The 21,960-nt window shown below is 41.4% G+C and overlaps 1 protein-coding gene across 1 annotated transcript; it reads left to right on the top strand.

The window, feature by feature from the left end:
* The first annotated feature begins 577 nt into the window (after positions 1-577).
* On the top strand, positions 578-20,293 carry LOC138796546 (uro-adherence factor A-like). The gene is made up of 2 exons (XM_069976153.1): positions 578-587; positions 19,374-20,293. The coding sequence occupies exons 1-2, from the start codon at positions 578-580 to the stop codon at positions 20,291-20,293; spliced, it is 930 nt and encodes a 309-aa protein (XP_069832254.1).
* Positions 20,294-21,960: the final 1,667 nt, after the last annotated feature.

The following is a 21,960-nucleotide window of genomic DNA, read 5'->3' as shown; positions in this document are numbered from 1 at the left end:
ATGCGTTTAGTGTTTTGCCACAGACTTCTACAGAGGGGAATATTGTCATGTCTTTAGCTTTATACCGGAGAAAATTAAGTGCCGCGAGCTGCACAGGAGTTTTATACAGTGCTGCAGGGAACCAAATCAGCTCTGATTGCTTCCCTTTAAGGTACCATGTATCTTCTTGACCTAACAGCATCTAACGTTGTCAGTAGTCTGAAACATGAATTACAGCTGACAGATTCACTAAAAGAGAAGTCTTGTGCAACTAACAAATGACAGGCAGGCAGGGGGGTGCGAGAAGATAATAAAGAAAGTATTCTCACCAGTCCATGTGCCCCCACAGCGCTGCTATCTGGTCTCTCTCACAGCTGCCAGAAGTAATTTTCACCCAGGTTCGATGTACGCCATGCCCCAACTCTTCCAGCTGCATTGTCACGGATCAGCTGTTAAACTGCCCACTCAGCCAGTCAGTAATTGCAGTGGTGTACCGTCCCAGTCACTGATTGGCTAAGTGGGTGATCCATCAGCCAAGCACGTGACGTTGCAGCTAGAGGAGCTGTCTGATGAATATCGTAGGAAGCGCTACGAGGGCATGGGGACTGGTAAGTGTACTTTCCTTGTTATGTTCCCGCACCCCCCTGCCTGCCTGAGATTTCTTAGTTTCATGGTACTTCTCCTTTCAAGAAATTTATGTGGCACGTTATGCTCTTTGCATAGAGTGACTGAGAAGTTACTAGCAATGAGCTAGCATCGCTGGTCATATACACAGCTCTGTGCAAAGTCGCTATAATATTGTGAAAGTTTTGGCACTGGTTATATCTGGTATATGTTGGGCCCCTAGAATTAAACTTCCTGGTGGGCCTCAGTCCGACACTGCATAGAGAGGGGTCCAAGGGGCACAGTATTAGCAGTGAGAGCATTAAAATCACTCTAAAGGGTTAATATAACAAAACCATACAAGTTTTTAAAAATATTTTGAAAGAACATGTACAGTTTTCTTATAACCTTATAATAGCTGTTAGGGCAAGGAGACACATGGTATTTTTCCTATACAGTGGTACCTTGGTTTAAAAGTAACTTGGTTTAAGAGCATTTTGGTTTAAGAGCTCACAGCTTTTCAAAATTGCGACTTGGTTTAAGAGCATTGCTTTGGTTTAAGAGCTCCCTGTACTGGGTGGGAGCGCGAGTGGGGGAGGGGCATGGTCTGCATAGCAGGGTTTACAGCCCTGTACTCTGACCCAGGAAGTCTCCCTCACCTTCCAAATCATAGCAGATCCACTTCAGGCTGGGGCTTACATCAGGGGACAGGACTGTGGGGGTAATCTCTCCATAGCTGTAACCCCTCTCTCCTCAGACAGAGAGTGCTGTGTGTATGTGCCCACATGTTTCCTGCTCATTCCTTCATGCTCCCTGCAATCTCTGTCAGCCCTTGTGTTTCCCATCCTCTCCATTACTGTACTGTAACTTATAATATCACATATTCTGCTGTTTCTGAATGTTTGTTTCATCTGTTTTACATGTTATTCAGAATAATAAATCTTTTTTTGGGGGGTGTGGAACCAATTGTCTGTATTTCGATGATTTTTTATGGGAAAATTTGCTTTGGTTTAAGAGTGGATTTGGATTACAAGCACGGCCCTGGAACAAATTATGCTTGTAATCCAAGGCACCACTGTATATGTATGTTCCTCAATTCTAAAGAAAATGTTTCTTTTCTCTGATGCAGAGTCAAAGGCTTACCCAGGCTCCTGAAGTGCTGAGAGTTGCTCTTCCTCTCTCCTTGCTCCCCCTCCCTGCTCCCTTATCCCTGCATGATTCACAGTCAACTTGAAGCTGCACCATGTTTCCAACACTTGCTCCAGTGCACAATTTATTTGCACAGCACAGGAATGAGATTTGGAAACAGGGCTTGACTTTAAGCAGACTGTAGATCAAACAGGGTAGGGGGAGTGAGGAGGTGTTACAGGGTACCATGTGTCTCCTTGCTCTAATGGCTTCATAAGTGTGCTTACAGTTTGTGGCATGAATTTTCCCTTTAAATGTCTGAAATGAACTATGCTATGTGCTCCAGGTTCCTTTGTATTGATTTACTCTTGGGTTATGTAGTCAGGATTAAATACATAAATAGAAATCCTCACCCATAACTATTGCCATCTTTATTTACCGACATTGCACATTGAATAGAATTTCAACCTAATAATAAGGGCACAAGCTCCACAAGCCACACCCCAGGTGAATCTACACATTAAAGTATCTAAAAGAGGTAGACTTTAGAGATGAGGGAACTTGCGGAAAGTCCTATGGCTGTATCTATGTTTTCCAGGCACTTCTCGGGCTACATCCAACTTCTCCAGGCAGCTAGATTCAAATGCTTATCTTTCGGGCTCGTGCAAACGTTCGGCACATTTGCTCATCTCTAGTAGTGTTAGGTTTGGGGACAGAAGGACACCAGACAGGTGAGGCCCTTGTGCTGTCACCCACCATGCTGTCTCTGCCTACTTACAGCAAACTGCCCTAGGTGACAGGGGATAACTGGGCAACGGTCCCTAACTTTATTGAGTGTAACACAAAAACACAGTTAAGACAAACAAACACAATAGTCTCGGGGTGAACAAGCCGGGTCAGTACAAATCGGCTCAGTGAGAAGTCAAGCCAAAAAACTGGAAAACCATGGAATTTAATCAGGATACAAACGCTAGCTTAGTTACTTTTCCAACGAGGCTCTATCGCAGGCAAGGAGGAAATATAGGGGAGTGCACTTATGTACTGGAGACTGGAGTCCCAGCCACAAGGTGGGAATAGGGCTGAGACTCCAGCTCCAGACCACATAACAAAGTGGCTGTCGGTACCGGCAGCAGTACCGGCTGCCAGTCAGTCAATACATATCACCATGGCAACATCAAAGAGGACGCCTCCGCGCCCCTAGCAACCAGACGAGCTGGTCGTCAGGGATGCTGTCGGCCTGTTCCCTGCACCCGGTCAGGCCGGTTACCAGGCAAGAGGACACCGGCCTCATGATCCGGCAGTGCCAGGAGCTGAGCGTGACAGCCGGCTCCTTACAAGTAGGCTTCATACTATAGTCATTGGAGGCAACTCCATGCATTACTTTTTAGTATGCTTTGTTATAGTTTTCATAACATTTTTTTATTTTATATACTTTTGTACATTCAGGATGCGTTTTATGAGCAGCTTTTGCTCTCCAGCCTTTTCTTTAATAAACTGCCGGTAGGAAGTAGCAATTTGTCCATTTCAAGGACCTTTATTTCATGCCATCCATCTTTACTTCTCAAATTAGATAAACTTCAATTTAACCGTTGTTGATCAATTGTTTCCTTGGTAAGGCTGGAGCAGTCTAAAGCTAAAACATGCTGTGTGAGATGATTGGCCCAAAATGAGATGGCCAAGGGAAAAGTCTGTTGAGTCTTTAAAAAGAAGATTAAATAATGAATGGCAGACTGAAGCAGACTATATGGAGCAATGCAACAAGACAGCTGTCTTCTTTAGCATTGTCTGAATTTTCGGCTGCCTAATGCTCAAATGTTAATCAAATAAAAAATCTGCAGACAGAAAATGAAATGAAGGCCTAACTCTATTTGCAAATCGTCTGTGGATTTTAATGAAGTACAGAATCAGTTTTTCAATAATCACAAAAAGTGCATTGTTTGGAGTCACTGGAGTTTTGTAGGAGTCGGATCAAACTTGTATGGATTAGTTGTACTATTCATATATTATTTGTCAGCGTTGAAGTGAACCTCTGCGGGGAGGGCGTAATAAGGATAATTGTACTACAGCAGTAATTGCTCTGGTGGCTTCTGTCTGTGATCTTGGGAGTAGACGACGGTATAACAGCAGACTATTGCTTACAAAAAATAGTTTACTGAAAACATTTCCATAGACTTGAAACTTTAAAGGGGTGCTCCGGACAATTCTCCCCCCCCCAATCAACTAGTGCCAAAAAGTTCTTCAAATTTATAAAATAACCAACAAAACACAGTAATCACTGAACTCAAGGAGATCAGTGAAAAAATTCACCCCTCATGGAGGTACCCCGTGGCAACAGGCTAGGGATATCTTGCTATTCCCGTGTTTTGAGACTCGCAACCGAAGCTCCACGAATTAATTTTGGGGAGCATCAGTGGAGACTCTTGATTGAGTACTGCATTTGAATTTGTTTTCACTGATCTCCTTGAGTTCAGTGATTGCTGTGTTTTGTTGGTTGATTTGTCATTGCCCAAACTAGCAAGAATGCTGCTCTACACTGATGAGGGGCAAATACCCCGAAACAGCTGTCTGTGGATGGATACCTGCCTTGGCAAGCCCTTGTCATGTCGCAATACTCGTACCTTGAGTAAGGGTGGTATTACACGAAGCGATTTTTTTCAATTAACGCTTAACGATAAACGATCTCCAACGATCGCAATAGCGGTTGCCTAATAATCGTTCGTTTTACTACATGGAAAGATTATCGGTTGAATTGGAGCAACAAAGTTCAAGAACACTCCCCTTTCAATTTGCGAATGAACAGGGAACGGCTAACGACATCTTATTCAAACGAACGATGTGCGAACGATGTGTAAAAGACAAACGATAAAAATAGATCCAAAACCTATTAAACGACCAACGACCAATCGTTCGTCGTTTAATCGTTGTCTACTATTACACTTAAAGATAATCGTTCAAATACGACCGATTGAACGATTATTCGAACGATAATCGCTTCGTGTAATACCACCCTTAGACTTTGACACAAAAGGGGCCACCCTGTTTCCTTATTTATGTTCCAATACTCGCAACCGAGTGGGACTTAAGGGGTTATCTATCAGGGTGGTGTGGGGCTTTCCCCATCATGGAGGCACCCCGTGGCAACAGGCTAGAGATATCTGGCTATTCCCGTCCTTTAAGACTCGCAACCGAGGCTCCACTGAGTCTTGTTTTGCAAATTTATAAAATACTTTGATTAAAAAATGTCAAGTCTTCCAGTACTTATCAACTGCTGTGTGTCCTACGGGATGTGGTGTATTCTTACTAGTCTGACACTGTGCTCTCTGCTGCCACCTCTGTCCATGTCATGAACTGTAAAAAGTAGTAGCAAATCCCCAGTGAAAACCTTCCCTGCTTTGGACAGTTCCTGCCATGGACAGAGGTGGCTGCACAGAGCACTGTATCAGACTAGAAAGAATACACCACTTCCTGTAGGACATACAGCAGCTGATATGTACTGGAAGACTTTCTGACACAAGTTAATTTAAAAACTATTTTTTTCTCAGGAGATAGCATAGGCCATTGACTTATGATTGGTGGGCGTCTAACTCCAGGGGTGCTGACTGAGCAGCACAATAAAGTGATAGGGAATGACTTCTCTTCTTGTATTCTTTCATTAGGCATAACACAGAGGGGTAGATTTTCTAAAACTGCCTAATTCTTTGACAGCATAATATTGAAGGAGAAGTCTGGCAATTTATAAAAGCCAGCAAGAGCAGGGGGGATTTGATGAATCACCTATCTCTGTGCCTACGGTGAGCGATAGTACTGGCCTTGGAACCTCCGCTTGGATATCCGGCACTGACATGTCATGACTCGGTTGATGAACTGGATGCTCATCACAACTTATAGGAAAATGTCTTCCAGTGGGCGGCCTGAGGTCAGTACTACTGCTCACCACGGGCACAGGGGGAGGTAAGTTCATACTTGTAATCAAATTCCCCCGTGCCAGCTTTAAAATTTTAAAAAATGCCCAATGCTCATGCTGTTTGATATATATGGCTTATTTTTGGACTAGTTTAAGTTTCCTTTATACTAATTGGCCTAAAGTGAATCTGTCAGCTGTAATCCACGTTCGAAATTGCTGACACTGTTAGATAGCAGTTAGATCAAGGAGATGCACAGCACCTTTCATATATCCATCTGTGCTTCCAGAACATAGAAAAATGCTTTTATTCTCCAGTGCAAAGTGTCAAAGAGGCATTCCCAAACTGCTGATCTATTTTAAGCTGGAATGCCTCATTGCTTTCAATTTCAGCCCTGTGCCTTAATTGACAGTCAGTGTTTCCAAATGACTGTCAATCAAGCATGGAGTCGGATGGGAGGGGGAGCAAGGAGACATTACAACCCTAAGCATTTCAGGAGGCTAGGGTATGACACTTTATGCATGAGTATAAAAATATTGTCTACATTATGAAAGCATATGGATGGATATATGAAAGACACCGTGTATCTCCTTTGACTTAACAGCTATCTAACAGTGCCAGCAGTTTGGAATTTAAGTTGCAGTTGAGAGATTTCCTTTAAATTGTACCACAATGGTGAGGCAAAATTTTCCTGCAATTCTGGTGCATAGTGGGGCATCTCAATAGAAATGGATCCAGCACCCTATGCCATGATTAAAGATTAGGCTACCCGAAACATATTGGTGTTTGTACACATGGATTGTACTTTTCTGCAATAAAGATGCCTTGTATTGGAAGCTACCATGGTGCTGGATCTCTTCATTTCTGCTTGTATGCTGGCTGCATTTACCATGTGCAATTCCTGATAGGAGCACCGGACTGTAATCTTTTGGATCATGTTTGGAATATTTTGGCCTAGGCTGCTACCCCCCCCCCCCCCCCCCAAAAAAAAAAAAAGTAACTGAGCTACTGCAGTGGGTATAGGGCCAGATCAGTATGAAGGACGTTTGCCACCTTTTCGATGTTGCGATCACCCAAAATGTTGGAACAACTATTATTGAGTAGGTGTTGTTAGCGCAGTGACTGTTTGGTGTATAGTAAATATATTAAAAGTGTACTGTGCCGCCTGTATATACTTTTAGGCATGTTTAGTCCTCACTGTCGTTGGCTCTTTATCCGCCTGTACTAATATGCAGGCTCAGTAGCCATATATTACGTGGTGTAATTGTTGAATGCTATTAATGATCAGACATTATAATGAATGTTTGTCCAATCAGCAATTAATTTACACAGAAAGTTAATGATTATGTACCATTCGCTTTTGAAAAAATACTGCAATAAAATATTAACGGTACAGTATATTAATAAAACCGCTGATGAATGCAAATGAAGGATGTTGATTTATATTTGTGAAGATGCGAGTGACTGTAAAATTATAACAAACAAATCTTATCCTTATGTAAATGCTGGGTGGCTGGCGTCGAAGCTTTCAGCAGCCAAAACAATTAGACTTTTGGTACGAGGTATTTAGATAGGGTGGAGGTATTTAGATCTGTCTGTTTGTCTCTCTCGCTCATATTTAAATATGAAAATGGAGTAAAATCTGAGTTTTAGTCGCATTCTTAAGCCACTTGCAGTCTTTAAGCAATTTCACAAGATTGTCAAAAATATAAGTGTAAATTCCTTTACAACTTACTGGAGAGGTAAAAGCCTCACAGGGTTTCGTCATAGGATTTGCCACAGGACACAATATTACTACTATGTTGCAATGAGTATTGGCTAGTGTTACACCTCTTGTAGAAGTACATGTCTCCTCGGCTCCCATATCACTCCCCATTCTGCTTAATCTACAGGCATAGAAAGATCCTCATAGTGCTAGCTAATTTATTTATTTATTTTTTTAGCACAATTTTTTTTAAATTATACTTGTCTAGGGATAAGCTGCATATCTAAAAACAACCTGTCAGGATCAGTCACACCAAACACACAGAGACAGTGAGCCCTGAGCTCAGCCCCTCCCACTGTCCCTACCTAATTGCCGCAATCTGCCCTAAAATGGCAGCGGACAACTTGGCGGCGATCCCTGGCCTGGATACGTGAAACAATAGACAAGACAAAGCGAACAAACACAATAAGAATGGTCAGCAATCCGGGTCACAACAGTCTGGCAGCAAAAGTACAAAATCGGATCCAAAAGCGTAGTCAGTAAACAGGCAATATGATCAGGGGCAGGCGGCAAGCAAGGGAGGACAAAGATACTAAGCAGGAGTCAGGAGAAACCAGAAACCAGAACACACAAGCAGGCAGAGATAAGTCAATAACTGGCCAGGCACAGGCAGAAACAGAAATCTTAAATAGGACACCAGGAACCAAGTCCAGAAGATGATAGGAGGGACCAGCTGTCAATCACTGAGGCAAAGCAGGTTAACTGTTACATGACCAGGGAAGCTTAGAAGAACAGACACGGGTGGGGCAGGGAAAACAATTACCAGACCAGAAGGAAAAAGACACAGTTCAGACTGGCAAAAACAAAGGCAAACAAAACACAGAATAAATGGAAGATTATGGCCAAAATTGCAGTCTCGGTCGTACCTTACGCACCAAGGACTGCGCCAAAGTTGCATTCATGACACAACCATGAGATGCACCAAGTTACTCCTGGACAACATCAGTTTTTTCAATATCTATCTATCTATCTATCTATCTATCTATCTATCTATCTATCTATCTATCGATGTGAGGAAACATTGTAGCCTCCATTACTATAATGGCAAAAGCTTAGGGTCCTCTAATTTGTCATAGGTGCAGGTGTAACCCACATATATCAGACATTTGTAGCATATCATAATGATCTGCCACAAATGTCAAGAGGGGATTGCTTCTTTATGAACTGAAAAACTACTCATTTTAAAGACGTACAAAATATGTATATTTTTTAACTATGTATTTATCAATTAAATGTCATTGTCTGTTTTTCACTTAAAAACAGCAATGGTATAAATGCAACAACAACAAATAAAGGTCTTTCTAGCCATTATTTTTAGAGATGAGTGAAGTTTGCTCGGCTTTTGAATACCGATGTCTGGGCGCTCTGTGGAGAAGGTGGAGACAGCACGATCGCCTGGAAAACATGGACACAGCCTATGGAGATCTTCAGGCTGTCTCCACAGAGCATTCAGACATTACGATTTAAAAGCCGAGTGTGCTGCTCTGTGCGAATTGTAACAAAGCGCACATCACTCCTCTGTAATTGTTTTAGTCAAAAGAAGAAGAACGTATACTCCAGCAGCAGAAATCCACAAAACATGCAACACATTCATAAAAACACTGAACTTTTATTCCATCACATTAAAAACATAGTTGTGCACAACACAAAGAAAAAGTTTTCAGACTTTTGTGGCCTTTACTCATGGCTCTGCAGTATAAAGTGTCAAAAAGCCATATGTAAGCCACAGGAGAACCATCACTGGGTATGAGTAAACATTTTATGCGACATAGTGAAAGTTACTGGATCTGTATGGTTAAGTGCAAAGCATAGCAATGTGAAGTCAAGGGAGACAATGCATAGAGAAGCTGTGGTAAAAGTTGTTCAAAACTTCTATTATCTAGACTTCTATTGCCCGGAATATGCCATCTTCTCTTTTGGGTTGAAACAGTTGAACTGGCAGCCGGGTCAGCAACCTCCATGTATGAAATCCGATTAGGTACTGGTTAGTATGTTCAGTTAGTCAGCACATACCTTGTGAAAAATGTTTATTTATTGGACTTTGTTATCTCTCCCATGATGCTGCTCCATATTGGTCCTCTAGTTCAGGGGCTTTAATACTCACAGCAGAGCCAGGATCTTTCCAGTGCCATTCAAGTGTTTTTGTGAAAAGGAAAACCCAATGCATGAATATTCACAGAGGATTAGGTCAGCCTTACCGTAAGCTAGTACTAGAGTTCTACAGAATAGCTCAACAAATACATTGGGAAAGAAGGTAATATACTTTAAAACCTTTTCATGAACCTTTCAGTAGCAGCCCAATAAGACAAGCATTAGAGTCCATGTTCTGTCCCACAGCAACTCCTTTTTCACTTTTATAACCGGTCAATCAGGCAGGTTATGAAAGTAGGAACAATGGGGGTCTGAACTTTAATATTCAAACCACTGTAGGGACCATGGGACCCTTAGTCTATATTCTCGGCAGGAGAGCAGGGTAAACATGCTCAATTCCTCTAAATAGAATTGGGAAATAGCCGGAATACACTAATATGGATTCCTACTGATCTTACTCATAACTCAATTGTTGTAGGACAACCCCTTTAAGAGAACAAAAGCAGCAAAAAAATCTAAGTGTTTATTGAGCTTTAGATTTAAGTTTCTTGTGGTTTTCCGACATCTGAGCTTAATTAACTGTTTTCAAAAATCCTTTCCCCCCTTCTGGTGACAAGTTCATATTTGGCAGCCTCATCCTTCAAGCTTATTGCAAAATTACAGCAGAGTCAAAGCTTGCCACTGAGATGACAGGCAGCTAGTGACTCCCGTCAGGATTAAAGATTTACAAATTGGCATTGGGTTTGAGTGTTTTTTTTTTATAACTAGACCATAAATTCCTTCAGACAAACTTTCAGGTAATGTGAGCTATGGTGACAAAGGAGCAAAAAAAAAAAAAAAAAAAAAAGTTTAAAGAAAATTAAATAGAAATGGCTGTTTGTGGCCATATACTGTTAAGTATTATCTATTTCAGAAAATAAATGAAATCTGGAATCTTCAAAACTTTATTAAATGTCCAAGTACATGTGAGTTACATTTCATACCTGATGGTCTGACAAGCTAAGAGAAGAGCTTGGCTGAGCTGTTTTTTTTTTAACCAGCTTGCTGCTCTCCCTGTCCCTGTGCAGGAGACGGATTCCATAGTAAATCTATGGTGCCCATCTCCTACAATGAGACAGGGAGCCGTGAACCAGAGAGAGAGAAACCCTGACCATGATTGATCAAAACTTTTGAAGTACTTACCTCTGGAGCAGGCCTCTGCAGTTAAAACAATAGTTTTTATAAAACAGTGGCACTTTTCTGAGTTGTGTAAGGACCTTAGGTCAGGTTGTCTCAAAGTGTTAGTCAATAAGCTTGTCCTGCTGTACCACTATACATCTCTGAGAAGCTACTCTCTAGCACAACCAGCCCAACTATATGCCACTCAAGTCACCTTGCATTAATATTGCCCTAATCAACATGGGTCATAATGGCTGTTATGCTACTATAATTCATGATATCTCAACTACATTTAGCTGCAAGAATTTAATGTCTATTTCATACCTACACTGGGTAACAATGAAGTATGGCTCCAAGCCACGGGGTCAACATCACCGTTGTCCTCTAAATCTTTACATATGTCATCTAAATCCTTACATAAAGTGAACCATGGAACTCAAGGAACTGCTTAATTTTACTTGCAGTAAAACACCATAGTAGCTTGGATGTTTGCTCAGTTTGATCAGTCTGATTAGTGAAGGAATAGGCTCTTCAGAAGGTCTCTGCCCTCATGGTAAAGGTAAAGTCCCTCTCCCAAAGTCTCCCTCTCCACTCTCAGACACCAATGCACCATCTTGTCTCATGATGCCTGCATTCAGGGCTGCTTCTCACAACAATTATGCTCCTACAGCACGTCAATTGAGTTCCAATTTCCTTTACCTGTTTAACACTTCCATTGGTCCTTTCCTACATAGAAACATCATAGGACAGAAGTGAACAGCACATCTTCTTCCCCCCTGGGCTCATGTATTTCTCCTCTTGTAAGAGGACCAAAAGGACACTATGGGGGAGATTTGTCATACTGGTGTAAAGTAGAATTGGCCAAGGAATCTGTAAAGAATGAAAAGTGGTTTGGTTACTAGGGGTAACTGAGAAAGTTCTACTTTACACCCCTTTGATAACTCTCCCCTATATGTCTTGGTGATTAGCAACACTGTCTGGGCTTGGTGGCCCAACTGGGCACAGTAGCCCATTGGACATGACCAGTTAAAGGGACAACTCCTAACAAGAGGTATGCAACTGAGGTATAAGGATAAGCACATGGGCATCTGTAGGGACACACTACCCGGGTGACCACAATCACAAAGGGTTACTCAATGGAGTGAAATGATGATGTCCCCCCCCCCCCCCTTTTTACGGCCAACAATGATCAATTATTTCACTTGTGAAATATTTGGTTAACCACACTTTTTCAAGTCTAACGGCTCTTTTTAGATGGGAAACAAGCACTATTCTTTGCTTGTTTAGGGAGACTTTTCATGAATCAATGGTTGCGTAAGCTGGGCCACATGAACTATTGTGAACTACAATGTATGGCCATCCAATGATGATTTTTTTGTAGCCCACATTAAGAATCCAATTAGCCGACTGGTTCACTGGCTGATCTGTGGCCCTTTTGCACAGAACAGTTATCTGGAAGGAGTGGTCCTACAAGTGAAAATCGGCCAGTGTAAACAGCCCTTTAGTCACATGCTAGTTATATCTACTAATGCCGGTATACAATGATAAGGTAATGATGGCATCTAATATCAATTGGTAAATGGTATCAATGGTAGTGCAAATTATTTTTTTCCCATCTTATTTTTAAATTATTAGTATGTTCCTGAGAAATGCTGGAGCTCATTTTGGAGATGAGAATTAGACACCACACATGGCAATGTTCTCCTGGTCTGATGTGCACCTTGGACTCCAGTGCTGCAAAGCAATAATGCTAACCACTTAGTCACTATGCTTCACATAAGTAGCACTTAAACTTCTAATGTGTTAAAAATTGGTCCCTTAGGGCTCATACCGGAGACAACTGTAACAAGGAATCGGAGAGCATAGAACACTTGTACAATGGACTTATCATAAAGACTAGCTTTAATCAGTTACTTCATGTATTTTATTGTCCTTTCTATCACTAGTTTTTATGTTACAGTAGTTAAGCAATTCCTTCACAATTTTCTTCTCTGTTGAGTCTCCAAAATGTAAATCCCTTGGATTCACTGCAGATTTACTACTTGGTAAATTGATGTTACCATTTCTTGGTATTGATATTGTATTTTTTGTATCCACGTGTTCATGTGAAGAGAATGCAAAATCTGTTATGGGGTCTATCTCATAATATAAGGCATGTTCAGTTTCTTTCAGTATTCAATTCACTCCAGTGCAAATGGGAGTAAGTTGACTTATCATTCTTAGCTTAGTCTACTGGAACTATTATTTCTTTTTTTACTTATAGTCCTCATTAGAAAAGAAGAAATGCTATCAGTGCATACACTTGTGGTACGATTATCAAAGGTTTGACTACTGTAACCTCTACCGTAGCCAAAATCACCCCAATAGTAAAGGTGACAGATTAATACTCTGATAATATGATTGACTATTAGTTCTAAACTTCCTATCCTGATTGTCAACCCTTTATAGCATGAGCATAGCTGTGACTATTGTCCCCATTACCATGACTATTATACCCATACTGTAACCCCCCCCCATAATCCATGTATTACTTCCATACCTACCAAGTATTGCCCCCATAATGTACCCTAATGCCATGACTAGTTTTTTTTTTCTCTCTACAATGCAGGTGGCAGCAAAGTGGCTCAATAGATAGCACTGGGGTTCTGAGTAGAAATCCCATTGAGGACAGTATCTACAAGGAGTTTGTGTGTTCTCCCCCTGTTTGCATGGGTTTGCTCTGGGTACTCCTATACTTCGAATACATACGGATTACTTAGTTTTGAATTTAGATTCTGAACCCCAATGGGGGCAGTGACTGGTCTGTATAACCCTGCAATATATGTTGGCATTATATAAATTAGAAATTATTATTATTACTATTCTTATACTGAGATTATTCCGTAATTTTTTCTTACTCCCACACAATATCACCAAAGTGTGGCTGAATGTTACCCAAATACAATGACTGTTTATTACTTCCTTACAATAACTGATTATTACTGTCATACTGTGACTTATGATTACTCACATACCATTACCTGCATATTGTGAATAAATATCTCCCCATACAATAGCTGATTGCCATTATATAGCATCAAACTACGCAGCAATTGTACAAGGAGAATAAACAATTACATTCCGTGACTTACTATTGACATCTCTGATTCCCTCCCGATCCAACCAAGGTTGGCCATGTCTCATCTCTGCAGATGTTGATGACCAGTCTTGTCTTTTCCTAAATAGAAAATTAGATGTCCACAGCTTCCATAAAAATCTTCAAAACTATATTGCAAAATCCTCTTAAAATCCATAGTGAGACAATCAAAAACGCTGTTTTTTATTGTCTTACTATGGATTTTAAGAGGATTTTGCAATAAAGTTTTGAAGATTTTTATGGAAGCTGTGGACATCTGATTTTCTATTTAGTTAAACCCACCGGTATACGGCCTGGCTACTCTCCACCACTTGCTCCATATTTCATTGAGGAACAATGCCTTTACCACTTACGCACACATGGTGAGCTGAACGTTTTCTCTTCACTGCTTGTCTTTTCCTGTCAGCCATTTCTCTGTGGGCTAAAATCTTTTTAATTTGGATTAGATCCAGATGCTAGAACATGGGTCTCCAAACTGTGTCCCTCCAGCTGTTGCAATACTACATTTCCCATCATGCCTGGACAGCCAATTCCAAAGCTTAAGCTGTCCGGGAATGATGGAAATTGTGGCTTTGCAACAGCTGGAGGGCCGCAGTTTGGAGACCCATGTACTAGAACATGTTCTTTTCTAATCTGTTTCTAATTATGATTGTGATTTTTAAAAAAAATTTTCTCTGTAGTACCTTAGTAGCGGGTCTGTCATCCTGCCCTAGCTGTTCTCAACAGCATTTACTGACATGGTTTACAGTAAGCCTGATGGACATAGACACAATGAACAATGTGTGTACCTATGCTATCTATCTATCTATCTATCTATCTATCTATCTATCTATCTATCTATCAAATCTATATGCTGATGTCACCTTTCAATGTACTCCTGTCTATGTTGGTAAGCTGAGAAATGATCTGTACAGAACAGTCTCAGCTTAGTTTTGGCCAAAATGAAAACCACAAGATTTCAGAATTATTTTAGAATATAGATAGTAAAATTGATAATATTTTAAAAAAATAAATGTTTAGCATAAAAAACCTTGATTTAAACAATAGGCCATTTTCTGATGACACATTACCTTTAAATCCTTTCATGGAATAAAATGGCTGCCACAATTGCATAGATGACCAATATGACGTCCAAGGAGATTTCATCACCATTCTCTTGTTCTGAAACAGTAGAACACTTATCTCCTTTAGAAACTTGAATATCATTTTTTACGAGTCTTCTTGCTTTCACCTTTACTGTTCCAAAAATCATCCAGATGTATTTCTTTTTTTCTCCTTTTCACCTCCTTGACATTTTGGGTCTGTTGATTTAAAACTGCATAGATTTTGCTCCTGTTCTTGCACCTAAATCCCTCCAGCCTGTCAAAGAATCCCCCAGGCAATTTCCCTTCTCTACAAATTCAGCTCACCGATACGCCGAGGCATTTTGTGTTTTTTCTCAGCATCTGTATGTTCTCACTGGTAAACCTGTTCTACAGTCCATGCTCTACAGATGATTGTCCACTATCATTTATAGATTCATATAAGAAATACAGAATTAGGAATAGGATATAGAATTTTATCAAAGTATTTGACTTAAAAAAAACAACAACAAAGAACTAAATAAAACAAATACAAAAAAAACAACAACAAAGAACTGAATAAAACAAATACAAACAAATAAATACAAACTTTTGAACCCTACATACTGTAATTTTATATGTTAAATAAGGGTACAATTTGTGTCTGGCGTGTACACAGGGGTGAAATCTAACCATCCTGGATTGATCTCTACTCTCTTAAGGCTGCTAATGGGCTTTCTTCACTTTATTTAGCCTTTTTCTTTGTATACAGATAGATAATTCTTCTAAATATATTGGGGTTATTTATTAAAATTGTCATATACCTAGATAGTGTAAACTTGGACTAGATATTCTAAGAAGGCACTAAATTAAGTACAGTGATTCAGGGTCTTTATACCACCAGTTACGTGTTTTAAACTGCATTGGAGTCTTGTGCGTGAATTTTGGTGCAGATTTGGTGCTCTATGGATACCACTCCCATCTTGACTGAAGGTCTGTAAAAAGAAATTGCATTACATTTCTGTAACAAATTCCTACTGAACATTGGTATAAGCACAATTTTTTTTTTTAATTGCCACTTGGACAGTGAATCGCAAAGAAAGGTGCAATGTAGAAAAGTATAAGAGGATGACCAATGATACTATCAATTCAATAACCTTTTGGCTATAGAGCACTAGAATTTTCCATAGTATATTACTATTCTGGCATAAGGCTTAAAAATAGAAGGTTCCGCAGCACTAGCAATTAAATAAAAAATTCCCAATGCACAGAAGAATAGACAACATGGTTTAATTCGCCAGGTAGATGCAGAATGCTGCACAAGGTCACTGAACACGTGTTGACCCAAAAAACCTAGCCACCAAAATAGTATTGATTGGTTCAAATATTAAATATTTAAAATGCAATCTGCCACACAACAATGCGTGGTCATATGATTTATCATCAATTATCATTACTATGTACAGCAATGTATGTGTATTTCAGCTGCCATTTTGAGTGTTTTATCTGAAATCTGAAAATATTCAAATTTGTAGAAATATTTGTAGAATTTCAGGTGAATTTCATTTTAAAAAGATTTGCTCATCTCTAGTAATTAGCTGCCAATGACAATCCCTAAACATATATCAAATATGCAGTAAGTCATACATGGGGTCACCTACTCTGGACCCCCTTTTGTAAGCCAAAATACTGTAGCTTACCTGGCACATGTTCATTACATTTGAAGAATTTACCCATTTACTTACTGTATAGCCTTAATACAAATCTTATTAAAGTGATTTTTTTTCACAAATTCCCGTCTTAGAGATATTATAGTGAGGGGCATGGACTATATTATCGGTAGGGATTTAAAACCTCTTAAGTTTTCAAATAAAGTTGTAAAAGAAAAAGCAATTTTCTGGAAACCAGATGGTTTGGAAGTGTCAGAAACAAGTCAATTTTTACAGTGAACAAAGGGTAATTGTTGCCAGGCAAAGTGCCAACTTGCTATTGTTACTTAAGGCTGGGTTCACACTATGTATATTTGAGGCTGTATTTGTGAGGCTGTATAGCAACCAAAACCAGGAGTGGATTGAAAACACAGAAAGGATCTGTTCACATAATGTTGTAATTGAGTGGATGGCTGTCATTTAATGGCAAATATTTGCTGTTATTTTAAAACAACGGCTGTGGTATTGAAATAATGGCCGTTATTTACTGTTATATGGCGGCCATCCACTCAATTTCAACATTGTGTGAACAGATCCTTTCTGTGTTTTCAATCCACTCCTGGTTTTGGTTGCTATGAGGACCTGACATGAGGACCAAATACAGCCTCAAATATACATAGTGTGAACCCAGCCTAAATCATATATGGTACTATTGATACTGTAATGAAAAGGACATATATTACTTTTGTTATAATAAAAACAACAGATTAAATAGATAAACTGAAATGTTTAGGACAGTTAAAACGGAATATAGCTGGGTTACAATCAGAGGTCTATCTCTGTTGTAGCCCTTTAGGGACCCCTTACACTTTTGTCCGAATCCAAAAAGTTGGCCAAATCTAAAGTGTATTCAGGCCTTCCATCTCTTCCCGAACAGAGGGGGAAAGTTGGATTTCAACCTTCTGGCCCTTTTCTTATGGAAGAGATAAGCCGCCTCTAGAAGTGTCTGACTGCAGCTTATCCATCCTCTTTCCTAGGAGAACAATCCAACTCCAAGGTTTTAAAAACCTGTACATTGCAACAATATTTCTATACTCTACCACCCTATGTGGTTAGTATACAGCTCAGCTATCTGGAAAATGGCTTTCTAATAAAATCTTGAGATTAGATGGAGGCATTGATTAATATCTTGCACATTACTCATACGCTATATTTATAATCACATTCAGCAGTTTAAGTGAGCCTACAATTTACATTTGTACAGTAAAGGCATTAATAATCAATCACAGACAAATGACTATGCACGCAGACTGATTGCTGAGAATTTGCTCAGGGGATGCAGTACATAGTCCATGCAAAGCAAGATGCACATCGCTTGAACCGCATTTACTGAAAATGGCATAATGTATTATATGAATAAAATAAAATAATCCTAAATTTCCAAATTGGTGTACTTAATTGATAATACATATATTCTATATATATATATATATATATATATATATATATATATATATATACTGTATATTTATTTGTGTGTGTTTATGTTGTGATGTCACATAGCCAAAGTCATATATAGATAAGAGATGATTGTTAGTTTAAAAGAAAAGCCAGTACCAACAACCAATGATCAATTATCTTGTATATCTGTTTTCAGAACTTGACCTTGTTGATTTAAAAAAAATAAAAAAAAATAAATCAATTTTCAATATCCAGCATTCAGGGGAGATTGGCTACAAAAAGTATTTATTTTCCCAGGAGGACTCAGCATGTCAGTGTATTACATTTATAAATCTCTCATTTTTGTGAGAATTATGTAATACTTAATTTCCCCAGTGGTGGCACTGCAGGGATAACAAACACTGCTTTATGGGCCCGTCCGACTCCTTGGACCTTGTACAACTGCACCCTCTGCACACCCTATAGCTGAGCAAGCAGTATAATCACATTTTCAGATCTTTAAAACTAATTCTTTAAAGGGTTTGTCTGATGCTAGAATTTTTTTCAAAGGGCTCTGGCTGGCCCTTACACAGCCACTTCTTCTTTGATGACATTTCGACACCATACACCTTTCCTGCTGATTTACCCCATTTTTACCCCACTTCATTTACTCCATCTTGACCCAAAGCCACTCTGGTCTGGTGATTGGCTTACTAGGCATTTCTTATACGTGGGAGCACTGATCAGTGGGGACCAAGCACTGTTGGAAGAGTGTGACTGAACATCACGGGGGGATTTATCAAAACTGCCATCTCACATGGTCTTAAAGTGACACTGTCACCTCCTTTTTGAATTCTGACATCTCTACACAGGTGTAAAGGGTAAATTTAACAGTTTTCATACCTTATTTTATATCATACGTCATGGTGCTTGTTCAAATAAAAAGTCATCTTTTATCAACGGCAGATTGTGTTAAGTGGGCGGGGCCTCGCGACATTAGCGCCCACAACGCCACAGTTGGCTCGGCCCCCGTCGGCCATTGGAACAGGCTGGCCGAAAGGTCTAGACCCCACCCCCTTTATGTCGGCCAACCAATGGGCGTCAAGGGGGCGGGACCAACTGTGCCGTTGTGGGCGGGGGTAAGTGGCGCTAATACCGCGAGCCACGCCGGATTAATACAATCTGCAGTTGATAAAAGGACACTTTTTACTTGAACAAGCACCATGACGTATGATATGAAATAAGGTATGAAAAACACTATATTTAGAGATGTTAGAATGCACAAAGGGGGTGACAGTGTCACTTTAAGTCAACAAACAGTGTCTGGAGGCTAAGCAATGTCTATAGCAGCAATGCAGTGCTGAGTTTTAGAGCAGTGTCCTGTATTGGAGCACTATTTAGCAGCTGAGAAATGTCTATTAAAAAGGTTGTAGTGAGTAGCAGTAAAGTGTGTGGTAGCAGAGCAGTGTCTAGAAGCCGAGCAGAGTCTAGAGGCAGAGCAGTGTCTAGAGGCAGAGCAGTGTCTAGAGGCAGATCAGAGTCTAGAAGCAGGGCAGTGTCTAGAAGCAGGGCAGTGTCTAGAGGCAGATCAGAGTCTAGAGGCAGAGCAGTGTCTAGAGGCAGAGCAGTGTATAGAAGCAGAGCAGAGTCTAGAGGCAGAGCAGTGTATAGAAGCAGAGCAGAGTCTAGAGGCAGAGCAGTGTTTAGAGGCAGAGCAGTGTATAGAGGCAGAGCAGTGTCTACAAGCAGGGCAGTGTCTAGAAGCCGAGCAGAGTCTAGAGGCAGAGCAGTGTCTAGAGGCAGAGCAGTGTCTAGAAGCAGAGCAGAGTCTAGAGGCAGAGCAGTGTATAGAAGCAGAGCAGAGTCTAGAGGCAGAGCAGTGTTTAGAGGCAGAGCAGTGTATAGAGGCAGAGCAGTGTCTACAAGCAGGGCAGTGTCTAGAAGCCGAGCAGAGTCTAGAGGCAGAGCAGAGTCTAGAGGCAGAGCAGAGTCTAGAGGCAGAGCAGAGTCTAGAGGCAGAGCAGAGTCTAGAGGCAGAGCAGAGTCTAGAGGCAGAGCAGAGTCTAGAGGCAGAGCAGTGTCTAGAAGCAGAGCAGTGTCTAGAGGCAGAGCAGTGTCTAGAAGCAGAGCAGTGTTTAGAGGCAGAGCAGTGTCTAGAAGCAGAGCAGTGTCTAGAGGCAGAGCAGTGTCTAGAGGCAGAGCAGTGTCTAGAAGCAGAGCAGAGTCTAGAGGCAGAGCAGTGTCTAGAAGCAGAGCAATGTCTAGAAGCAGAGCAGTGTTTAGAGGCAGAGCAGTGTCTAGAAGCAGAGCAGTGTCTAGAAGCAGAGCAGTGTCTAGAGGCAGAGCAGTGTCTAGAAGCAGAGCAGTGTCTAGAGGCATAGCAGTGTCTAGAGGCAGAGCAGTGTTTAGAGGCAGAGCAGTGTATAGAAGCAGAGCAGAGTCTAGAGGCAGAGCAGTGTCTAGAGGCAGAGCAGTGTTTAGAGGCAGAGCAGTGTCTAGAAGCAGAGCAGAGTCTAGAGGCAGAGCAGTGTCTAGAAGCAGAGCAGTGTCTAGAAGCAGAGTCTACAGGCAGAGCAATGTCTAGAGGCAGAGCAGTGTTTAGAGGCAGACCAGTGTCTAGAAGCAGAGCAGTGTCTAGAAGCAGAGCAGTGTCTAGAGGCAGAGCAGTGTCTAGACTAGAGGCAGAGCAGTGTCTAGAAGCAGAGCAGTGTCTAGAAGCAGAGCAGTGTCTAGAGGCAGGGCAGTGTCTAGAAGCCGAGCAGAGTCTAGAGGCAGAGCAGAGTCTAGAGGCAGAGCAGTGTCTAGAGGCAGAGCAGTGTCTAGAAGCAGAGCAGTGTCTAGAGGCAGAGCAGTGTCTAGAAGCAGAGCAGTGTTTAGAAGCAGAGCAGAGTCTAGAGGCAGAGCAGTGTCTAGAAGCAGAGCAGTGTCTAGAGGCAGAGCAGTGTTTAGAAGCAGAGCAGTGTCTAGAGGCAGAGCAGTGTATAGAGGGAGAGCAGTGTATAGAAGCAGAGCAGTGTCTAGAGGCAGAGCAGTGTATAGAAGCAGAGCAGTGTCTAGAAGCAGGGCAGTGTCTAGAAGCAGAGCAGTGTCTAGAGGCAGAGCAGTGTCTAGAAGCAGAGCAGTGTCTAGAGGCATAGCAGTGTCTAGAGGCAGAGCAGTGTCTAGAGGCAGAGCAGTGTTTAGAGGCAGAGCAGTGTCTAGAAGCAAAGCAGTGTCTAGAGGCAGAGCAGTGTCTAGAAGCAGAGCAGTGTCTAGAAGCAGAGCAGTATCTAGAGGCAGAGCAGTGTCTAGAGGCAGAGCAGTGTCTAGAGGCAGAGCAGTGTATAGAGGGAGAGCAGTGTATAGAAGCAGAGCAGTGTCTAGAGGCAGAGCAGTGTATAGAAGCAGAGCAGTGTCTAGAAGCAGGGCAGTGTCTAGAAGCAGAGCAGTGTCTAGAGGCAGAGCAGTGTCTAGAGGCATAGCAGTGTCTAGAAGCAGAGCAGTGTCTAGAAGCAGAGCAGTGTCTAGAGGCAGAGCAGTGTTTAGAGGCAGAGCAGTGTCTAGAAGCAAAGCAGTGTCTAGAGGCAGAGCAGTGTCTAGAAGCAGAGCAGTGTCTAGAAGCAGAGCAGAGTCTAGAGGCAGAGCAGTGTCTGGAGGCAGAGCAGTGTTTAGAGGCAGAGCAGTGTCTAGAAGCAGAGCAGAGTCTAGAGGCAGAGCAGTGTCTAGAAGCAGAGCAGTGTCTAGAAGCAGAGTCTACAGGCAGAGCAATGTCTAGAGGCAGAGCAGTGTCTAGACTAGAGGCAGAGCAGCGTCTAGAGGCAGAGCAGTGTCTAGAAGCAGTGTCTGGAGGCAGAGCAGTGTTTAGAGGCAGAGCAGTGTCTAGAAGCAGAGCAGAGTCTAGAGGCAGAGCAGTGTCTAGAAGCAGAGCAGTGTCTAGAAGCAGAGTCTACAGGCAGAGCAATGTCTAGAGGCAGAGCAGTGTCTAGACTAGAGGCAGAGCAGCGTCTAGAGGCAGAGCAGTGTCTAGAAGCAGAGTCTAGAGGCAGAGCAGTGTTTAGAGGCAGAGCAG

This window comes from Dendropsophus ebraccatus, chromosome 7 (assembly GCF_027789765.1).
Source record: "Dendropsophus ebraccatus isolate aDenEbr1 chromosome 7, aDenEbr1.pat, whole genome shotgun sequence".
NCBI lineage: Eukaryota > Metazoa > Chordata > Amphibia > Anura > Hylidae > Dendropsophus > Dendropsophus ebraccatus.
This window is presented reverse-complemented; position numbering and strand designations above follow the sequence as displayed.